General features: G+C 43.1%; 1 protein-coding gene across 9 annotated transcripts; it reads left to right on the top strand.

The window, feature by feature from the left end:
* Nucleotides 1-3,345: 3,345 nt before the first annotated feature.
* On the top strand, nucleotides 3,346-21,388 carry LOC110530884 (serine protease FAM111A). Of its 9 annotated transcripts, XM_090182957.1 has the most exons (8): nucleotides 3,526-3,734; nucleotides 3,965-4,068; nucleotides 5,585-5,687; nucleotides 5,859-5,946; nucleotides 10,314-10,443; nucleotides 10,532-10,606; nucleotides 14,681-14,749; nucleotides 15,047-21,388. In XM_090182957.1, the coding sequence occupies exons 6-8, from the start codon at nucleotides 10,535-10,537 to the stop codon at nucleotides 17,048-17,050; spliced, it is 2,145 nt and encodes a 714-aa protein (XP_090039083.1). In that variant the 5' UTR covers nucleotides 3,526-3,734; nucleotides 3,965-4,068; nucleotides 5,585-5,687; nucleotides 5,859-5,946; nucleotides 10,314-10,443; nucleotides 10,532-10,534; the 3' UTR covers nucleotides 17,051-21,388. The 9 variants fall into 9 exon arrangements, with proteins under 9 accessions (XP_021469846.3, XP_090039083.1, XP_036842590.2 ...); XM_036986695.2 differs by lacking the exon at nucleotides 5,585-5,687; XM_090182955.1 differs by lacking the exon at nucleotides 10,314-10,443.
* The last annotated feature ends 212 nt before the right edge of the window (nucleotides 21,389-21,600 follow it).

Below are 21,600 nucleotides of genomic sequence, written 5' to 3'. Positions count from 1 at the left end.
AGCGGAGGGGGGGGAACATATTGGAGCGGGGGGGGGGAACATATTGGAGCGGGGGGGGGGAACATATTGGAGCGGGGGGGGAACATATTGGAGCGGGGGGGGGGGGGAACATATTGGAGCGGGGGGGGGGGGGGACATATTGGAGCGGGGGGGGGAACATATTGGAGCGGGGGGGGGGAACATATTGGAGCGGGGGGGGGGGAACATATTGGAGCGGGGGGGGGAACATATTGGAGCGGAGGGGGGGAACATATTGGAGCGGAGGGGGGGGACATATTGGAGCGGAGGGGGGGGACATATTGGAGCGGAGGGGGGGGACATATTGGAGCGGAGGGGGGGGACATATTGGAGCGGAGGGGGGGACATATTGGAGCGGAGGGGGGGACATATTGGAGCGGAGGGGGGGACATTGGAGCGGAGGGGGGGACATTGGAGCGGAGGGGGGGACATATTGGAGCGGAGGGGGGGACATATTGGAGGGGGGGGAACATATTGGAGGGGGGGAACATATTGGAGCGGAGGGGGGGGAACATATTGGAGCGGAGGGGGGGACATATTGGAGCGGAGGGGGGAACATATTGGAGCGGAGGGGGGAAACATTGGAGCGGAGGGGGGAAACATTGGAGCGGAGGGGGGACCATATTGGAGGGGGGGAACATTGGAGGGGGGAAACATATTGGAGCAGAGGTGCGAAAGTTTGCGTTTTGATGAGAAACATTCAATTAAAAAGGATATTTTGGGGAGATGTGACTGCATTGATTATAAGTAATCAGTTGACAATATGATGATAGTAGCGATGTACTCAATGTCCTTAGATGTTCTCTGTATATCGAGGTACAGTGCATTCGGAAATAATTCAGACTTTTTCCACATTTTGTTTTATGTTACAGCCTTATTCTAGAATGGATTCAATAAAACATTTCCCTCATCCATCTACACACAATACCCCATAATGACAACACAATACCCCATAATGACATCACAATACCCCATAATGACATCACAATACCCCATAAGGACAAAGTGAAAACAGGTCTTTTAGAATTTTTTGCAAATGTATTAAAATGTTTTAAAAAACAAGACTCCTTCTTTACACAAGTATTCAGACCTGTTGTTATGAGACTCGAAATTGAGCTCAGGTGCATCCTGTTTCCATTGATCATCCTTGAGATGTTTCTAGAACTTGATTGGAGTCCACCTGTGGTAAATTCAATTGATTGGACATGATTTGGAAAGGCACACACCTGTCTATATAAGGTCCCACAGTTGACAGTGCATGTCAGACAGAAAACCAAGCCATGAGGTTGAAGGAATTGTCCGTAGAGCTCTGGGATATTGGATTGTGTCGAGGCACAGATCTGGGGGAAGGGTACCAAAAAATGTCTGCAGCATTGAAGGTCCCCAAGAACACAGTGGGCTGCATCAGGATGAGCCTGCAGGAAGGGTACCACATGAGGGAGGAGGATGTCTTCCCTGTAACGCACAGCGTAGAAGTTGCCTGCAATGACAACAAGCTCAGTCTGATGATGCTGTGACACACCGCTCCAGACCATGACGGACCCTCCACCTCCAAATCGATCCCGCTTCAGAGTACAGGCCTCAGTATAACGCTCATTCCTTCGACAATGAGCGCAAATCCGACCATCACCCCTGAACTGCACTTTTTTTCCCAGTCCTGTCTGGTCCAGCGATGGCGGGGGGTTTGTGCCCATAGGCGACATTGATGCTGGTGATGTCTGATAAATACCTGCCTTACAACAGGCCTACAAGCCTTCAGTCCAGCCTCTCTCAGCCTATTGTGGACAGTCTGAGCACTGATGGAGGGATTGTGTGTTCCTGGTGTAACTCGGGCAGTTGTTGCCATCCTGTACCTGTCCCGCAGGTGTGATGTTCGGATGTAACGATCCTGTGCAGGTGTTGTTACACGTGGTCTGCCACTACGAGGATGATCAGCTGTCCATCCTGTCTCCCTGTAGCGCTGTCTTAGGCGTCTCACAGTACGGACATTGCAATTTATTGCCGTGGCCACATCTGCAGTCCTCATGCCTCCTTGCAGCATACCTAAGGCACATTCATCCAGATGAGCAGGGACCCTGGGCATCTTTCTTTTGGTGTTTTTCAGAGTCAGTAGAAAGGCCTCTTTAGTGTCCTAAGTTTTCATAACTGTGACCTTAATTGCCTTCCGTCTGTAAGCTGTTAAGTGTCTTAACGACCGTTCCATAGGTGCATGTTCATTAATTGTTTATGATTCATTGAACACGCCTGGGGAAACTGTGTTTAAACACTTTACAATTTTACAAGAACTGTGAAGTTAATTTGAAAAATCCATTTATCTTTTGAAAGACAGGGTCCTGAAAAAGGGACGTTTCTTTTTCTGCTGTTTATGAAAGTCACAAGGTTGGACAAACTTCATTCAAGGGTTTTTCTTGATTTGTACTATTTCCTACATTTGTAGAATAATAGTGATGACAAATGTAATCATGTAGTAACCAAAGAAGTGTTAAACAATTAAATATATTTTATATTTAGCCAGCCTTGATGACAGCTTTGCACACTCTTGGCATTCTCTCAACCAGCTTCATGAGGAATGCTTTTTTGACTGCAGAGGCCAGGTCATCTGATGCAGCACTCCATCACTCTCCTTCTTGGTCAAATAGCCCTGACACAGCCTGGAGGTGTGTTTTGGGTCATTGTCCTGTGGAAAAACCAATTATAATCCCACTAAGCGCAAACCACATGGGATGGTGTATCACTGCAGAATGCTGTGGTAGCCATGCTGGTTAAGTGTGCCTTGAATTCTAAATAAAATCACTGACAGTGTCACCAGTGTAACCGATGTGAAATGGCTAGCTAGTTAGCGGTGGTGCGTGCTAATAGCGTTTCAAGCCGTGACGTCACTCGCTCCGAGACCTTGGAAGTAGTGGTTCCCCCTTTGCTCTGCAAGGGCCGCGGCTTTTGTGGAGCGATGGGTAACGATGCTTCGAGGGTGGCTGTTGTCTATGTGTGCAGAGGGTCCCTGGTTCGAAAGTTAGACTGTAACACCAGCAACAGCACACCACCACCTCCATGAAAATTACCACATCTAAGTGTGCTCACTTGTCAGAATATTGTTGTTCAATGTCATATTCTTCCTGGGTGTGTATATTAGCAGATTTGAATCAGATTTCATGTTGCTAAAAATGGAGCCAGTTCCACAGCCCTAACCAGAATAATTGCAAACCAACCCAGAAAGAGATCTGGGAAAGCCTGAGGATCAACGACATGAGCTGGCAGGCTTGTGGTGAGTTGGTTGCTAGTCAGGTCATGTGAGCTCTTTTACCTGGCTGAGTTCCAGCTGTTGGATACAACCGACATCATTTAATTTGAGCTCAAGGAACAACAAAAGAGAGAGTTGAAGATTTTGTGATTAAACAATATTTTATACACATTGTCTTTTTTTGGTCTGCAGAAAATTTGTAAGAAGTCGCTCAGTGGTGAGTCTTGAACAGGGCGATTTGATCAACCAATCGTGGTCCGTTATGGTGTGCATACCGGATACTTCCTCTATGGCGAGACTATTTAAACCACTGCCCGCGAAAAAATACACGAATGATCGTCTTTCTGACGCCTTCTGAGAGGGTCTGCTGGTTTCATTTAATGTTATTCTGCCCAGGTCATCAACACAGCGTTTGATACTAGTTTATTCTGCTCACAGTTCGCGGGGACTGTCCTGTCGTTTTGGAAGAACTATCCGCGTAAGTATCCAGCTGTTATGATCTCTGAGTTACACGGGTTTGTTTTTAGGTCAAGACTGTCGTGACATGCGTAAATCCAGAAATATGAATTATCAATAAAGGAAGCTATATGTTTATACATGAATACATCGTTCAAGTATACACAGAGTTAGTATAAAGAAGACAGTTCTTTATCGAGCACCTTGTCATCGCAGCTGATCTGTCTCAAATGTTATCGCGCCATTTTCTAGGTCAATCAGGTGGCTGATATCCTGTTTTCTTCTCACGGTGACGGACAACTTCATGGACATTTAGATTTTGGTATCCTAAAACATATGATACGATTTTGAATCAGGTAAGACATGTATTAATGTTGATTCATGTAAACCATAGTTTAATCAAATGTTCAAGAAAAATGTTCCGGAATGCAACCTACCTTTTTTTTTTTATAAAGGTCGTTTTCTCAAATAATTTTGAGCTGTAGTTCGAATCAGAGTTCGACTCTTTGCTACATTATAGTGTGCACACCAGTCCAAATGAACCGAATAGTCCGAACTAAGGGGGTCGACGCACCAGAGTTCAGAAAACCGCACCAAACCAATATGAGAGTAAGAGTCAAGAAGGAAACCACTTTCATGAATCATAATATTTTTTATTTAACATTTTATTTAACTAGGCAAGTCAGTTAAGAATAAATTCATATTTACAATGACGGCCTACACCGGCCAAACCCGGACGATGCTGGGCCAATTGTGCGCCGCACCATGGGACTCCAAATCACTGCCGGTTGTGATACAGCCTAGATTAGGGCGGGAAAGTACATTGCATGGAGGGTGCCATCAAAAACTCGAAATAATTAAGAGAATAAATCAGTCTCAATAATTCGAGAATAAAGTAGAAATATTTTCAGAATACATTTTTTTATAAAATTGAAAATAAAGTAGAAATAATATTTAGAGAATAAAGTCATTTTGGAGGGAGAAGGCTACAGCAGGATATTTTTCTCAGCCACAATCACATGACTACTGGGATCAGCATGGTACGGAATACATATTAGGAACTCATTCCATAACTGACTAGGGGAGGGTTTAGGAGGAGTGGTGATACTTGACTAGGGGAGGGTTTAGGAGGAGTGGTGATACTTGACTAGGGGAGGGTTTAGGAGGAGTGGTGATACTTGACTAGGGGAGGGTTTAGGAGGAGTGGTGATACTTGACTAGGGGAGGGTTTAGGAGGAGTGGTGATACTTGACTAGGGGAGGGTTTAGGAGGAGGGGTGATACTTGACTAGGGGAGGGTTTAGGAGGAGGGGTGATACTTGACTTGTGCAGGGTTGACACTTGACTAGTTAAGGAGTAAGGTCTGAGGAGGAATGATGTTCTTGAAATTAAATTTACACTTTATTATTTAAATAAGTTTAATTTAGACTAGTCTCAATATAATACAACTTTATTCTCAACATTCTGAGAATTTGAAGTGTTATTCATGCATTTAAAAAATATATATTTGTAAAAAAAATAATTACAAAAAAGTCAACTTTGGGTACAAAAACAGTCCGACTCTGCTTCTTTCTCAATTTTCAGACAGAAATGGGGTGTGGCATAAGTGGTTCATCCATGTGTTTTTCTGGTCATGCGCGCAGCAACCAATGTTGCTAGTTTGTTAGCTAAGCTAGCCACTGTAGCTAGTTTGTTAGCTAAGCTAGCCACTGTAGCTAGCCAGTAACTCCTCCAGCACAGGATGTTGGTGGCACCTTAATTTGGGAGGACAGGCTCGTGGTATTGGCTGGAGCGGAATAGGTGGAATAGTATCAAACACATGGTTTCCATGGTTTCCTATTTGTTTGATGCCGTTCCATTCGCTCCTTTCCAGCCATTATTATGAGCCGTCCTCCCGTCAGCAGCCTCCACTGCCCTCCAGTACGTGTTGACGTCATTTTACAGGATTTGTTTTTGGACGGAAGCTGTAGAGATCGGTAAGAAATGGCACTTTTGTAGCTAAATATCTTATTCGGCCATTTTGTTTTTAAACATTAAATGACCTGGTATGATGGGGTATTGATCAATTATACAGTTTAAAGCTGTTGTTTTTGCCCAAAGTCAACCTTTTTAAGTACATCATTTTTTTTTCTTCTCTCTTCGCTTAGCCCTAATACTCTTCTGAAGTTGATTTACCGTTCTCCTAGCAGCAGGATATTATGCTGGCAGCACGATTGCAGATTTCTTCCCTTCAAAGTAAGAGTCCCGCTGCATAGACATGCTAAACTTTGGGAAATAAATTATCATTTGACGTATTTTATTGGTAATATTGTATTTATTGAACAGCCAGTTAACCCACTGTTCCTAGACCAGTTAACCCACTGTTCCTAGACCAGTTAACCCACTGTTCCTAGACCAGTTAACCCACTGTTCCTAGACCAGTTAACCCACTGTTCCTAGACCAGTTAACCCACTGTTCCTAGACCAGTTAACCCACTGTTCCTAGACCAGTTAACCCACTGTTCCTAGACCAGTTAACCCACTGTCCCTAGACCAGTTAACCCACTGTCCCTAGACCAGTTAACCCACTGTCCCTAGACCAGTTAACCCACTGTCCCTAGACCAGTTAACCCACTGTCCCTAGACCAGTTAACCCACTGTCCCTAGACCAGTTAACCCACTGTCCCTAGACCAGTTAACCCACTGTCCCTAGACCAGTTAACCCACTGTCCCTAGACCAGTTAACCCACTGTCCCTAGACCAGTTAACCCACTGTCCCTAGACCAGTTAACCCACTGTCCCTAGACCAGTTAACCCACTGTCCCTAGACCAGTTAACCCACTGTTCCTAGACCAGTTAACCCACTGTTCCTAGACCAGTTAACCCACTGTTCCTAGACCAGTTAACCCACTGTTCCTAGGCCAGTTAATCCACTGTTTCTAGACCAGTTAACCCACTGTTCCTAGACCAGGTTAACCCACTGTTCCTAGACCAGGTTAACCCACTGTTCCTAGACCAGGTTAACCCACTGTTCCTAGACCAGTTAACCCACTGTTCCTAGACCAGTTAACCCACTGTTCCTAGACCAGTTAACCCACTGTTCATAGACCAGTTAACCCACTGTTCCTAGACCAGTTAACCCACTGTTCCTAGACCAGTTAACCCACTGTTCCTAGACCAGTTAACCCACTGTTCCTAGACCAGTTAACCCACTGTTCCTAGACCAGTTAACCCACTGTTCCTAGACCAGTTAACCCACTGTCCCTAGACCAGTTAACCCACTGTTCCTAGACCAGGTTAACCCACTGTTCCTAGACCAGTTAACCCACTGTTCCTAGACCAGTTAACCCACTGTTCCTAGACCAGTTAACCCACTGTTCCTAGACCAGGTTAACCCACTGTTCCTAGACCAGTTAACCCACTGTTCCTAGACCAGGTTAACCCACTGTTCCTAGACCAGGTTAACCCACTGTTCCTAGACCAGTTAACCCACTGTTCCTAGACCAGTTAACCCACTGTTCCTAGGCCGTCATTGAAAATAAGAATTTGTTCTTAACTGACTTGCCTGGTTAAATAAATAAATAAACATGTATACCAGCATTTCTTTAAAACAATGTACACAAATACTGGTCTGTTGAAAGCTGTTGTGTAGGTTCTCTCTCCAACCCTGTTCCTAGAGCGCTCCCGCCCTGTAGGTTCTCTCCAACCCTGTTCCTAGAGCACTCCCGCCCTGTAGGTTCTCTCCAACCCTGTTCCTAGAGCGCTCCCGCCCTGTAGGTTCTCTCCAACCCTGTTCCTAGAGCGCTCCCGCCCTGTAGGTTCTCTCCAACCCTGTTCCTAGAGCACTCCCGCCCTGTAGGTTCTCTCCAACCCTGTTCCTAGAGCACTCCCGCCCTGTAGGTTCTCTCCAACCCTGTTCCTAGAGCACTCCCATCCTGTAGGTTCTCTCCAACCCTGTTCCTAGAGCACTCCCGCCCTGTAGGTTCTCTCCAACCCTGTTCCTAGAGCACTCCCGCCCTGTAGGTTCTCTCCAACCCTGTTCCTAGAGCACTCCCGCCCTGTAGGTTCTCTCCAACCCTGTTCCTAGAGCGCTCCCATCCTGTAGGTTTTTGCTCCAACCCTGTTCCTAGAGCGCTCCCATCCTGTAGGTTTTTGCTCCAACCCTGTTCCTGGAGCGCTCCCAAGCTGTAGGTTTTTGCTCCAACCCTGTTCCTAGAGCGCTCCCATCCTGTAGGTTTTTGTTCCAACCCTGTTCCTGGAGAGCTACCACCCTGTAGGTTCTCTCTCCAACCCTGTTCCTGGAGAGCTACCACCCTGTAGGTTTTCGCTCCAACCCTGTTCCTGGAGAGCTACCACCCTGTAGGTTCTCTCTCCAACCCTGTTCCTGGAGAGCTACCACCATGTAGGTTTTCGCTCCAACCCTAATCTAACGTACCTGATTCTAATAATTAGCTGGTTGATAAGCTGAATCAGGCTAGTTTGCACCTGGGGATGGAGTGAACATACAGGATGGTAGCGCTCCAGGAACAGGGTTGGAGAGAACCTACAGGACGGTAGCGCTCCAGGAACAGGGTTGGAGAGAGAACCTACAGGACGGTAGCGCTCCAGGAACAGGGTTGGAGAGAGAACCTACAGGACGGTAGCGCTCCAGGAACAGGGTTGGAGAGAACCTACAGGACGGTAGCGCTCCAGGAACAGGGTTGGAGAGAGAACCTACAGGACGGGAGCGCTTCAGGAACAGGGTTGGAGAGAACCTACAGGACGGTAGCGCTCCAGGAACAGGGTTGGAGAGAGAACCTACAGGACGGTAGCGCTCCAGGAACAGGGTTGGAGCGCCTTGGTGTATATTTAAAGAAATACACTATAACAAATGTATGTTATTGGAATGACTTAATAGAATCTGCAAAACTTTAAAAGTTTCTCTATTGTGCTGGGCAACAGGTTGAATACAGAGGACTGGTGACTCACTCCATTCACTGCAATACATAGTATATGAGATACTTATTGGCTTGTAGAGAAAAAAACATTACTTCCGGTCTTATGAACTAGGGTGGAAAATACAGGGCTATTAAGCAAATACGGATAGTTTTTGGAGGGGGACTGTGGTACATATCCAGCAACACAGCTTTAAATGAAAGGCAAAAGGCAAACTTTCAAATATATATATTTTTCTAAATGACCATCTAATTTATTTACAAGTTAAATGTCATGAATATTAACCAGGCTATTGGGACACAGTATAATCACTCTTTAACGAACAGCGATGGAGAAAATGATTTACAAGTTGTAGGCCGATATGTGCTGCTTGTCTATCAAGGTTAGCAGTAAAAGCATAGGACTATCACCTAGTTGTCAAAAAGTTTATTTACAAACTAAATTATCAAGGTCAGCAGAGGCAAGGCTATCAGCGCGCAGAGGCAAGGCTATCAGCGCGCAGAGGCAAGGCTATCAGCGCGCAGAGGCAAGGCTATCAGCGCGCAGAGGCAAGGCTATCAGCGCGCAGAGGCAAGGCTATCAGCGCGCAGAGGTGTTGCTTTTCTGTCAAGGATACTGTAAAGTCTTATTACCTAGTTTTCTAAACCAATAACGACAAGATTGAAATCTAATAAGGTCTAAGGTCAGCAACGGTATTTTCTGTCATTTTTCTCTAACTCGGTATGAAACGCTTCAGTGTAAAACGCTGTGTGTTAAATAGCTGTCTGTCCCTTTTAACCCAGTCAGGTTTTTAACAGAACAATATAACGAGCCATACCGTGTGTAACTTGTGAATGCGGGTTTTAACCAATCAGCATTCAGGATTAGACCCACCAGTTGTATAATTGCATGAAGGCCTACAGCAGCTCTGATTGGTTATCCTACTCTGAAGCTTTCTGCCTAGAGCAGAATCTCTTTCATAGTTAGTTTTGTTTCGGTAAGGTGTATTGTAAGTGACTAATGTTGCGTTGATTCGATCACAATTGCCACAGTAAAGGGAAACGCGCATAGTGTTAACTAACAGGGAAAACTGTAGAAAGTTCAGTAAAAGTCAATCTTGTGCTACTCTCCTTGGGCTGATATTTCTGTTGTGCAGCAGGGACACGTTCTGCTTAGAGGGAACATTGATTACTGAGTATTTTACGATTACAATTAGATCCATTTCAATCCCACTTTGTAACACAATGCAATGTGAAGAGATTCAAGGGATATGAATACTTTTTCAAGGCACTTTTTGGTTAGTACCACATTTTAATTTGTCACATGCTTTGTAAACAACAGGTTTAAACTAACAGTGAAATGCTTACTAATGAGCCCCAAATAATGCACAGAGAAATAATAACACAAGAAATAAGTCCACAATGAGTAACGATAACTTGTCTATTTACACGCGGTACCAGTACTGAGGCAATGTGCAGGGGTACGAGGTAATTGAGGTAGATATGTGAATGTATGTATGGATAAAGTGACAAGACAACAGGATAATTAAAATGGTAGTTTTCATAATTGGTCCTTAATATTTTTTAAATCTCATAAATAACTTATGGCCTTTTCTTGCTGGCACAACATCATTTTAATCACTGTCCAATGTTATCTTATTATTCAACTAATTATTACAATGTGTTGAAATGCAAGCTTTTATTTTGAAGGTTTCCTCATTACCATACGGAAGTGGCATTTTGATTGTGCTGCTGGCAGAATTGAACTGTGCTGTTGCCTGAACACAAGACCACGGGAGATAGAGCCAAGAAACAACATAAACTGGACCCATTTTTGAAGGTATTTTGAAAGGAGTTCTACCAGCATTCTACAACTTGAGTCACCGCCAGAAACTACAAAATGTGATGGTGTCTTTTCTATATTGCAGAAGATGACTAGTCCAAGTAACACTTCAAACAACCAACAACAAACTCCTGACCAATCTCCAGGGGCTGATGCCAAGGTGACACACACACACTCTGTCATGTTACTTTTAATCTTAGTTTTATTTTATTAGTGTGACTTGCTTCTGCAGTTACACTTTAAATATTGTACGACTTATTTCTGACTCTTCTTTGGAAAGCAATTTTTTTTTGTACACTGTGTCGTGGAAATTCTTACACAGGGACACTCAAAGTCAATCTTTAAATAAATAATTGTTTATTGTCAGCGTGCTAGTACACATGTCGATCAGGAGCTCTGCCTCATAAGGCCCAGCAGTTGTCTTATACACGGCTATACACAGACAAGTTTTATATTTGCATGATTTAGCATAATTAATGAATCATTACCGTTTTGTTCTATTCATGTGACGGACCAAGGCCGGTTCGTGACACCTTACGAGGCTCCTCCTCTCTAAGCTGAAACCTTGAAACTGAGATATCTTTTGTTTGTTCTCCAAACAAAATGTGGTCGTACTGCCAAACTGCAGCTACTGATAGTGAGGATTTGTACAGTCAGCCACTTGCATGAACACAGAAATTGGTTACTAGAACAGCACATGAATAGAAGACAGAAATTGGTTACTAGAACAGCACATGAATAGAAGACAGAAATTGGTTACTAGAACAGCACATGAATAGAAGACAGAAATTGGTTACTAGAACAGCACATGAATAGAAGACAGAAATTGGTTACTAGAACAGCACATGAATAGAAGACAGAAATTAGTTAAAAGAAAAGTACAAACAATTAAATTCCCTTAGCACTGTTTATGCTAGATACCACTACAACTAATTCTACTACTACAACAAATACTACCACTACTACCACTACAACTAATACTACTACCACTACAACTAATACTACCACTACAACTAATACTACCACTACTACCACTACTACCACTACAACTAATACTACTACCACTACAACTAATACTACCACTACAACTAATACTACCACTACAACAACTAATACTACCACTACAACTAATACTACCACTACTACCACTACAACTAATACTACTACCACTACAACTAATACTACTACCACTACAGCTAATACTACCACTACAACAAATACTACTACCACTACAACAAATACTACTACCACTACAGCTAATACTACCACTACAGCTAATACTACCACTACAGCTAATACTACCACTACAGCTAATACTACCACTACAGCTAATACTACCACTACAACTAATACTACCACTACAACAACTAATACTACCACTACTACCACTACAACAAATACTACCACCACTACTACTACAACTAATACTACCACTACAGCTACTACTACCACCACTACCACTACAACTAATACTACCACTACAGTTACTACTACTACCACTACAACTAATACTACCACTACAACAAATACTACCACCACTACTACTACAACTAATACTACCACTACAACAAATACTACCACCACTACTACTACAACTAATACTACCACTACAACAAATACTACCACTACTACCACTACAACTAATACTACCACTACTACAGCTAATACTACCACTACTACAGCTAATACCACCACTACAGCTAATACTACCACCACTACAACTAATACTACCACCACTACTACTACCACCACTACAACTACTACTAATACAACTACTACCACTACAACTAATATTATTACCACTACCACTACTACTACCACCATTACTACAACTACCACTACTACCACCATTACTACTACCACTACTACTACCACCATTACTACAACTACTACTAATACAACTACTACCACTACAACTAATATTATTACCACTACAACTAATACAACTACTACTACTACCACCATTACTACTACTACCACTACTACCACCATTACTACTACCACTACTACTACCACCATTACTACAACTACTACTAATACAACTACTACCACTACAACTAATATTATTACCACTACAACTAATACAACTACTACTACTACCACCATTACTACTACTACTACTACTACTACCACCATTACTACTACTACTACTACTACCACCATTACTACTACTACTACTACTACTACCACCATTACTACTACTACTACTACTACTACCACCATTACTACTACTACCACTACCACTACTACCACCATTACTACTACTACTACTACTACTAATACTACCACCATTACTACTACTACCACCATTACTACGGGGCAGCAGGGTAGCCTAGTGGTTAGAGCCGGAAGGTTGCAAGTTCAAACCCCCGAGCTGACAAGGTACAAATCTGTCGTTCTGTCCCTGAACAGGCAGTTAACCCACTGTTCCCAGGCCGTCATTGAAAATAAGAATTTGTTCTTAACTGACTTGCCTAGTTAAATAAAGGTAAAAAAAAAAAAAAACTACCAATACCACTACTACTACCACCACCACTACTACTAATACCACCATTACTACCACCACTACTACTAATACCACCATTACTACCACCACTACTACTAATACCACCATTACTACCACCACTACTACTAATACCACCATTACTACCACCACTACTACTAATACCACCATTACTACCACCACTACTACTACTACCACCACCACTACTACTAATACCACCATTACTACCACCACTACTACTATCCCTCTAGTATTTATAATAGTCACTACTATACTAGCTAGAGGTCGACCGATTATCATTTTTCAACGCTGATACCGATTATTGGAGGACCAAAAAAGCGGATACCGATTTAAATCGGGTGATTTTTATTTATTTATTTGTAATAATGACAATTACAACAATACTGAATGAACACGTATTTTAACCTAATATAATACAACAAAATCAATCTAGCCTAAAACAAATAATGAAACATGTTCAATTTGGTTTAAATAATGCAAGAACAAAGTGTTGGAGAAGAAAGTAAAAGTGCAATATGTGCCATGTAAGAAAGCTAATGTTTCAGTTCATTGCTCAGAACATGAGAACATATGAAAGCTGGTGGTTCCTTTTAACATGAGTCTTCAATATTCCAAGGTAAGAGATTTTAGGTTGTAGTTATTATAGGAATTATAGGACTATTTCCTTCTCTACCATTTGTATTTCATTAACCTTTTGACTATTGGATGTTCTTATAGGCACTTTAGTATTGCCAGTGTAGCTTCCGTCCCTCTCCTCGCTCCTCCCTGGGTTCGAACCAGGAACACAACGACAACAGCCACCATTGAAGCAGCGTTACCCATGCAGAGCAAGGGGAACAACTACTAGAAGGCTCAGAGCGAGTGACGTTTGAAACGTTATTAGCGCGCGCTAACTAGCTAGCCATTTCACGTCGGTTACACCAGCCTCATCTCAGGAGTTGAGAGGCTTGAAGTCATAAACAGCGCAATGCTTGACGCACAACGAAGAGCTGCTGGCAAAATGCCTGAAAGTGCTGTTTGAATGAATGTTTACGTGCCTGCTTCTGCCTACCACCACTCAGTCAGATACTTAGATACTTGTATGCTCAGTCAGATTATATGCAACGCAGGACACACTAGATAATATCTAGTAATATCATCAACCATGTGTAGTTAACTAGTGATTATGATTGATTGTTTTTTATAAGGTAAGTTTAATGCTAGCTAGCAACTTACCTTGGCTTACTGCATTCGAGTAACAGGCAGGCTCCTCATGGAGTGCAATGTAATCAGGTGATTACGAGCATTGGACTAGTTAACTGTAAGGTTGCAAGATTGGAATCCCCCGAGCTGACAAGATGAAAATCTGTATTTCTGCCCCTGAACAGGCAGTTAACCCATCGTTCCTAGGCCGTCATTGAAAATAAGAATTTGTTCTTAACTGACTTGACTGGTTAAATAAAGATTAAATAAAGGTGTAAAAAAAAAAAATTGGCCAAAGATACCGATTTCCGATTGTTATGAAAACTTGAAATCGGCCATTCCATTAATCGGTCGACCTCTAATACTAGCCCCAATTTTTCAACATTAGCCTCTAACAATTTAAACTTCAGAAATGATTCCACTAACATACAAAGACAGCTGAAGCAAGTCACACAATTTGTTTGGGTGAAAAATAACCATTTTCTTGTAATTGTAGTTGATGTATATGTTGTCACTCATCCATTACAGACTCATCAGGGTAAATCCTCGGGCAACCAGCCAGGAACATCTCGCCAATCTCAGAATCCTCATATCAAGGTTAGACATGCATTCATCTGCCTGTATTTGCTTTAGTTGATCATGCTTGTCCAATGTATTTATCTGTTCATTAATAATAGCAAATTATGAGTGTTCTTTTTAATATAGTCTTCTATTTTACAAGCTGATGTAGCGGAGGTGAGGCGGAGTCACTCTCTTCCTGCATCTTAAAATCGTTGTCACTCTTGGACCAAGGGGGAATTTCCTCTTGGCCTAATGGTTGACATTGGTTTTCCTGAGAGGGAGACTGTGGTTCTAATCCCCTGAGCCTTAACACTTACATCTCTTCTGTCACAGAAAGAAGCACATGATGAAAGCCATTCCTTCCGATACCGCTTCGGATACCAACAACGCAGAGTTATATGCTATACTCATGGAACGGTCCTGGATGCACTGCGAACAAGTGAGATGTTCAAGAATATGACAAAGACAAGACAGGGGATGGAAATTGTCATCCAAAGAGAAAAAGAGCCACGGGCAGCTGTCAGTACACATTTCCCCTGCCATTTAATTGATAACGAAGAGCTACTGACAGTCAGCTTCATCAGGGTTCTAAATGGTAGTTCTTCAGATACCCGGGGCCTTTACAAACAGAGTAACCCACCAAAAATACAACCTGACAAGTTGATGACTTTCTGTGTTGAAACTGAGGGTGGACAAAATATTAAAACGAAAGTAATGAAAAACGCAGAGCTAAGGAAGAAAGTGAAGTATGTTTGTGTGTACGGCTACAAAGGGGAAAAGGTGAAGCAAGCCTTGAGGAGAGATGGGCGATTTGATAAGACCGTCTTTAAAACACGCTGTGTTCTTTCTGAGCCAGAGACCGGTGTCGACACAGAGATGTCCCAGCCAGTTGATGGTCTTGATGGGAAACATCGTAAAGGTGAAATGTTGATTGTGAAGGTTAAACGTATCGGTCGTGTATCTCAGCCACAGCCAGATAGTCTTGAGGATTGGGACAACACACCAACTGAAGAGCTGTCCGTCCCCTCTGGTGTAACATCAGAAGCAGCTCTCTCTCCTCAGAGTCCTACCACAACAGACACAGTTAAAACACAGTTGCAGTCAAAAGAGGCAGGAAAAGATGGTAGTTCTCTGGTAGTGAAGCAAAAAAAGCAAGAGATTCCAAACTCTAAAGAGATCCTAAGCATCCTGCGTTCCCAATATGCAGGTTTGGTAGATCACTTGAAAGAGAGAGAGAATTTGAAAAAGCCTTCAGACGTGCAACAATTCTTGAGAGTAGAGTTTGGAAAGAAAACACAGAGCTTCCAAGAGGTGAAGAAAGTGAAGAAACTAATGGAGCTGAGTGCTTCTGTTTGTCAGGTGAGAATTGAAGGGACACCAAAAGGAACTGGCTTCCTTCTGTTTAAAAAGTTCATCCTTACAAACGCCCATGTTGTCCATCAAATCTATGAGCCGATAACTAACAAGCTGCAACAATCAGTAACAGTCACGTTTGACTTTGAAGACCTGGGTGAGAGAACGCAGCAGATACCAGTGCAAAGTGAGGTTGTAGCCTATGGAAAAGGTGATTCTGGGAATCTTGACTTTGCTTTGCTGGAGCTTAGCTCAGATCCTGACATCACCTTGCCTTCAAGCTTGCTTGACAGCTTCAGCTTTCCGTCTCTAGAGGGTGGAATCTGCATCGTCGGCCACCCCGAGGGCGGGGTGAAAAAGACAGACCCCTGCTTTATCATTCAATATGGAGATCGTAAACAAGCTGTAGAAAAACATGGAACAGAAAATGAGGAATTCTTACATGTTATAAACAACAGATATTTTGAGGAGAAATGGGACATCGACACACGTCTACCGAGGGACACAGAAAAGATTACCTATGGCACCTGTTTCTTCCACGGTGCCTCTGGCTCTCCAGTCTTCAATGAGTACTGCCAGCTGATCGCTATGCATACAGCAGGCTACTCCTACCAGGGTAAAAGAGGGAAAACCCAGAGTGTCATAGAGTATGCCATTCCCCTGTCAGGCATACTTGAGGAGATCATCATTCAAGCGGTGCGTAGGAAAAGAGTTGATGTGCTACAGGAATTCCTGAGCCAGAGGAGTATGAAATTAGACGTAGTGATGGAAAGAGTCGAGGCACAGTCTGATAATGCCAGCCTGGTCAAGGCATTTCAGGAGAAGCTGCCGTTTAACAGTAACTCTTCGGCTACAGATCAGGGAACCTTCCACCAGTTCCTCTTTGATAAAGCCACAGGGGTCGAAGCCACAGGGGTCGAAGCCACAGGGGTCGAAGCCACAGGGGTCGAAGCCATGGATGTGGATGATATCTATGACAATTGAAAAAATGCCCAGTTGTCATATTTAAGTAAAAGTATAGATACCTTAATAGAAAGTTACTCAAGTAAAAGTGAATGTCACCCAGGAAAATAGTACTGAAGTCTAAAAAGATTTGATTCTAAATATACTTTAGTATCAAAAGTAAAAGTGTAAATCATTTCAAATTTCTTACGTTAAGCAAAGCAGACGGCACCATTTTCTTGTTTTGAAAATGTACAGACAGCCAGGGGAACACTCCAACACTCAGACAACATTTACAGATAGCCAGGGGAACACTCCAACACTCAGACAACATTTACAGATAGCCAGGGGCACACTCCAACACTCAGACAACATTTACAGATAGCCAGGGGCACACTCCAACACTCAGACATCATTTACAGACAGCCAGGGGAACACTCCAACACTCAGACAACATTTACAGATAGCCAGGGGCACACTCCAACACTCAGACAACATTTACAGACAGCCAGGGGCACACTCCAACACTCAGACATCATTTACAGACAGCCAGGGGCACACTCCAACACTCAGACATCATTTACAGATAGCCAGGGGCACACTCCAACACTCAGACATAATTTACAGACAGCCAGGGGCACACTCCAACACTCAGACAACATTTACAGATAGCCAGGGGAACACTCCAACACTCAGACATCATTTACAGACAGCCAGGGGAACACTCCAACACTCAGACAACATTTACAGATAGCCAGGGGCACACTCCAACACTCAGACATCATTTACAGACAGCCAGGGGCACACTCCAACACTCAGACATCATTTACAGACAGCCAGGGGAACACTCCAACACTCAGACAACATTTACAGATAGCCAGGGGAACACTCCAACACTCAGACATAATTTACAGACAGCCAGGGGAACACTCCAACACTCAGACATCACTTACAGATAGCCAGGGGAACACTCAGACATCACTTACAGATAGCCAGGGGAACACTCAGACATCATTTACAGATAGCCAGGGGAACACTCCAACACTCAGACAACATTTACAGATAGCCAGGGGCACACTCCAACACTCAGACATCATTTACAGACAGCCAGGGGCACACTCCAACACTCAGACATCATTTACAGATAGCCAGGGGCACACTCCAACACTCAGACAACATTTACAGATAGCCAGGGGCACACTCCAACACTCAGACATCATTTACAGATAGCCAGGGGAACACTCCAACACTCAGACATCATTTACAGATAGCCAGGGGCACACTCCAACACTCAGACAACATTTACAGATAGCCAGGGGCACACTCCAACACTCAGACATCATTTACAGACAGCCAGGGGCACACTCCAACACTCAGACATCATTTACAGATACCCAGGGGCACACTCCAACACTCAGACATCATTTACAGACAGCCAGGGGCACACTCCAACACTCAGACATCATTTACAAACGATGCATTTGTGTTTAGTGAGTCCTCCAGATCAGAGGCAGTAGGGAAGACCAGGGATGTTCTCTGTTTAGTGAGTCCTCCAGATCAGAGGCAGTAGGGATGACCAGGGATGTTCTCTGTTTAGTGAGTCCTCCAGATCAGAGGCTAAAAGGGATGGCCAGGGATGTTCTCTGTTTAGTGAGTCCTCCAGATCAGAGGCTGTAGAGATGACCAGGGATGTTCTCTGTTTAGTGAGTCCTCCAGATCAGAGACAGTAGAGATGACCAGGGATGTTCTCTGTTTAGTGAGTCCTCCAGATCAGAGGCAGTAGGGATGACCAGGGATATTCTCTGTTTAGTGAGTCCTCCAGATCAGAGGCAGTAGGGATGTTCTCTGTTTAGTGAGTCCTCCAGATCAGAGGCAGTAGGGATGACCAGGGATGTTCTCTGTTTAGTGAGTCCTCCAGATCAGAGACAGTAGGGATGACCAGGGATGTTCTCTGTTTAGTGAGTCCTCCAGATCAGAGGCAGTAGGGATGACCAGGGATGTTCTCTGTTTAGTGAGTCATCCAGATCAGAGACAGTAGGGATGACATGGGATGTTCTCTGTTTAGTGAGTCCTCCAGATCAGAGGCAGTAGGGATGACCAGGGATGTTCTCTGTTTAGTGAGTCCTCCAGATCAGAGGCAGTAGGGATGACCAGGGATGTTCTCTGTTTAGTGAGTCCTCCAGATCAGAGGCAGTAGGGATGTTCTCTGTTTAGTGAGTCCTCCAGATCAGAGGCAGTAGGGATGTTCTCTGTTTAGTGAGTCCTCCAGATCAGAGGCAGTAGGGATGACCAGGGATATTCTCTGTTTAGTGAGTCCTCCAGATCAGAGGCAGTAGGGATGACCAGGGATGTTCTCTGTTTAGTGAGTCCTCCAGATCAGAGGCAGTAGGGATGACCAGGGATGTTCTCTGTTTAGTGAGTCCTCCAGATCAGAGACAGTAGGGATGACCAGGGATGTTCTCTGTTTAGTGAGTCCTCCAGATCAGAGGCAGTAGGGATGACCAGGGATGTTCTCTGTTTAGTGAGTCATCCAGATCAGAGACAGTAGAGATGACCAGGGATGTTCTCTGTTTAGTGAGTCCTCCAGATCAGAGGCAGTAGGGATGACCAGGGATGTTCTCTGTTTAGTGAGTCCTCCAGGTCAGAGGCAGTAGGGATGACCAGGGATGTTCTCTGTTTAGTGAGTCCTCCAGATCAGAGGCAGTAGGGATGACCAGGGATGTTCTCTGTTTAGTGAGTCCTCCAGATCAGAGGCAGTAGGGATGACCAGGGATGTTTAACTGAATTAGACTATTTTCCTGTCAAAATGTAATGTACTTTGGTGTGTCAGGGAAAATGTATGGAGTAAAAAGTACATAGTTTTCTTTAGGAATATAGTGAAGTAAAATTCAAAGTTGTCAAAAATATAAACAGTAAAGTGAGCTACAGGTATCCCATAAAACAACTTAAGTTTATTTTAAAGTATTTTTTACTAAATACTTTACACCACTGATGATAATGATTAATGAAAGTAGTGACGTGTATATTATTAAAATCCATGCTTTTAATCTAAACTGTATGTTTTCATATATTAATTAGTTTATATTTCATGATTACATTCCTCAATACAGACCTGTTCTTAGGCAGATCCTGATTACATTCCTCAATACAGACCTGTTCTTAGGCAGATCCTGATTACATTCCTCAATACAGACCTGTTCTTAGGCAGATCATGATTACATTCCTCAATACAGACCTGTTCTTAGGCAGCTCATGATTACATTCCTCAATACAGACCTGTTCTTAGGCAGATCATGATTACATTCCTCCATACAGACCTGTTCTTAGGCAGATCCTGATTACATTCCTCAATACAGACCTATTCTCAGGCAGATCATGATTACATTCCTCAATACAGACCTGTTCTTAGGCAGATCATGATTACATTCCTCAATACAGACCTGTTCTTAGGCAGATCATGATTACATTCCTCAATACAGACCTGTTCTTAGGCAGATCATGATTACATTCCTCAATACAGACCTGTTCTTAGGCAGATCATGATTACATTCCTCAATACAGACCTGTTCTTAGGCAGATCATGATTACATTCCTCAATACAGACCTGTTCTTAGGCAGATCATGATTACATTCCTCCATACAGACCTGTTCTTAGGCAGATCCTGATTACATTCCTCAATACAGACCTGTTCTTAGGCAGATCATGATTACATTCCTCCATACAGACCTGTTCTTAGGCAGATCATGATTACATTCCTCAATACAGACCTGTTCTTATGCAGATCATGATTACATTCCTCAATACAGACCTGTTCTTAGGCAGATCATGATTACATTCCTCAATACAGACCTGTTCTTAGGCAGATCATGATTACATTCCTCAATACAGACCTGTTCTTAGGCAGATCATGATTACATTCCTCCATACAGACCTGTTCTTAGGCAGATCATGATTACATTCCTCAATACAGACCTGTTCTTATGCAGATCATGATTACATTCCTCAATACAGACCTGTTCTTAGGCAGATCATGATTACGTTTGATGCATCATTCATGTAACCTTCTACTATTGAGTGAAATAAACCTGAGATCTTTCCATGGAAATTGTAGTTTAACATACTCTAGTCTGACCTGATTGTATTGTTTTCTGCCGAGGAGACGTACTGTAACCATTGTTTGTTTTAATCTTCAAAATAAAAGCACAGGAGAAGCTTTTCTACTGTATTATTGACTGTATGTTTGTTTACTCCATGTGTAACTCTGTGTTGTTGTTTGTGTCGCACTGCTTTGCTTTATCTTGGCCAGGTCTCAGTTGTAAATGAGTTGTTCTCAACTGGTCTACCTGGTTAAATAAAGGATAAATAAATAAGATAGTAAACTTGTTTTATTTTCTTCAAGCAGAAATTAAACTTAATAATCATAAGTAATATGTAAAAAACAAGAGTACAACACTGTTAATATAATGTTAGACAATCAGGTTCCTATCATAGTAAATCTAGGTTTTAATGGATTGTCAAAATGCTTTAGTAGTTTTCTTAACAGGAAATAAAAACAGCCCTCTGCTTTGTGAAAGACCAAGGACCAGAACAG

Source organism: Oncorhynchus mykiss, chromosome 8, assembly GCF_057628025.1.
Source record: "Oncorhynchus mykiss isolate SJ-2025 chromosome 8, ASM5762802v1, whole genome shotgun sequence".
NCBI lineage: Eukaryota > Metazoa > Chordata > Actinopteri > Salmoniformes > Salmonidae > Oncorhynchus > Oncorhynchus mykiss.
Note: the sequence above shows the minus strand (reverse complement) of the source record. Positions and strands in the feature narration are given on the sequence as shown.

Excerpts from the sequence above, each read along its gene's own strand:
- LOC110530884 (XM_090182955.1), top strand. The coding sequence starts at position 5,593 with ATGAGCCGTCCTCCCGTCAGCAGCCTCCACTGCCCTCCAGTACGTGTT. Across the intron at positions 5,947-10,531 it reads GCAGATTTCTTCCCTTCAAA|AAGATGACTAGTCCAAGTAA; the intron begins GTAAGAGTCCCG and ends TCTATATTGCAG. Across the intron at positions 14,750-15,046 it reads CTCAGAATCCTCATATCAAG|AAAGAAGCACATGATGAAAG; the intron begins GTTAGACATGCA and ends CTTCTGTCACAG.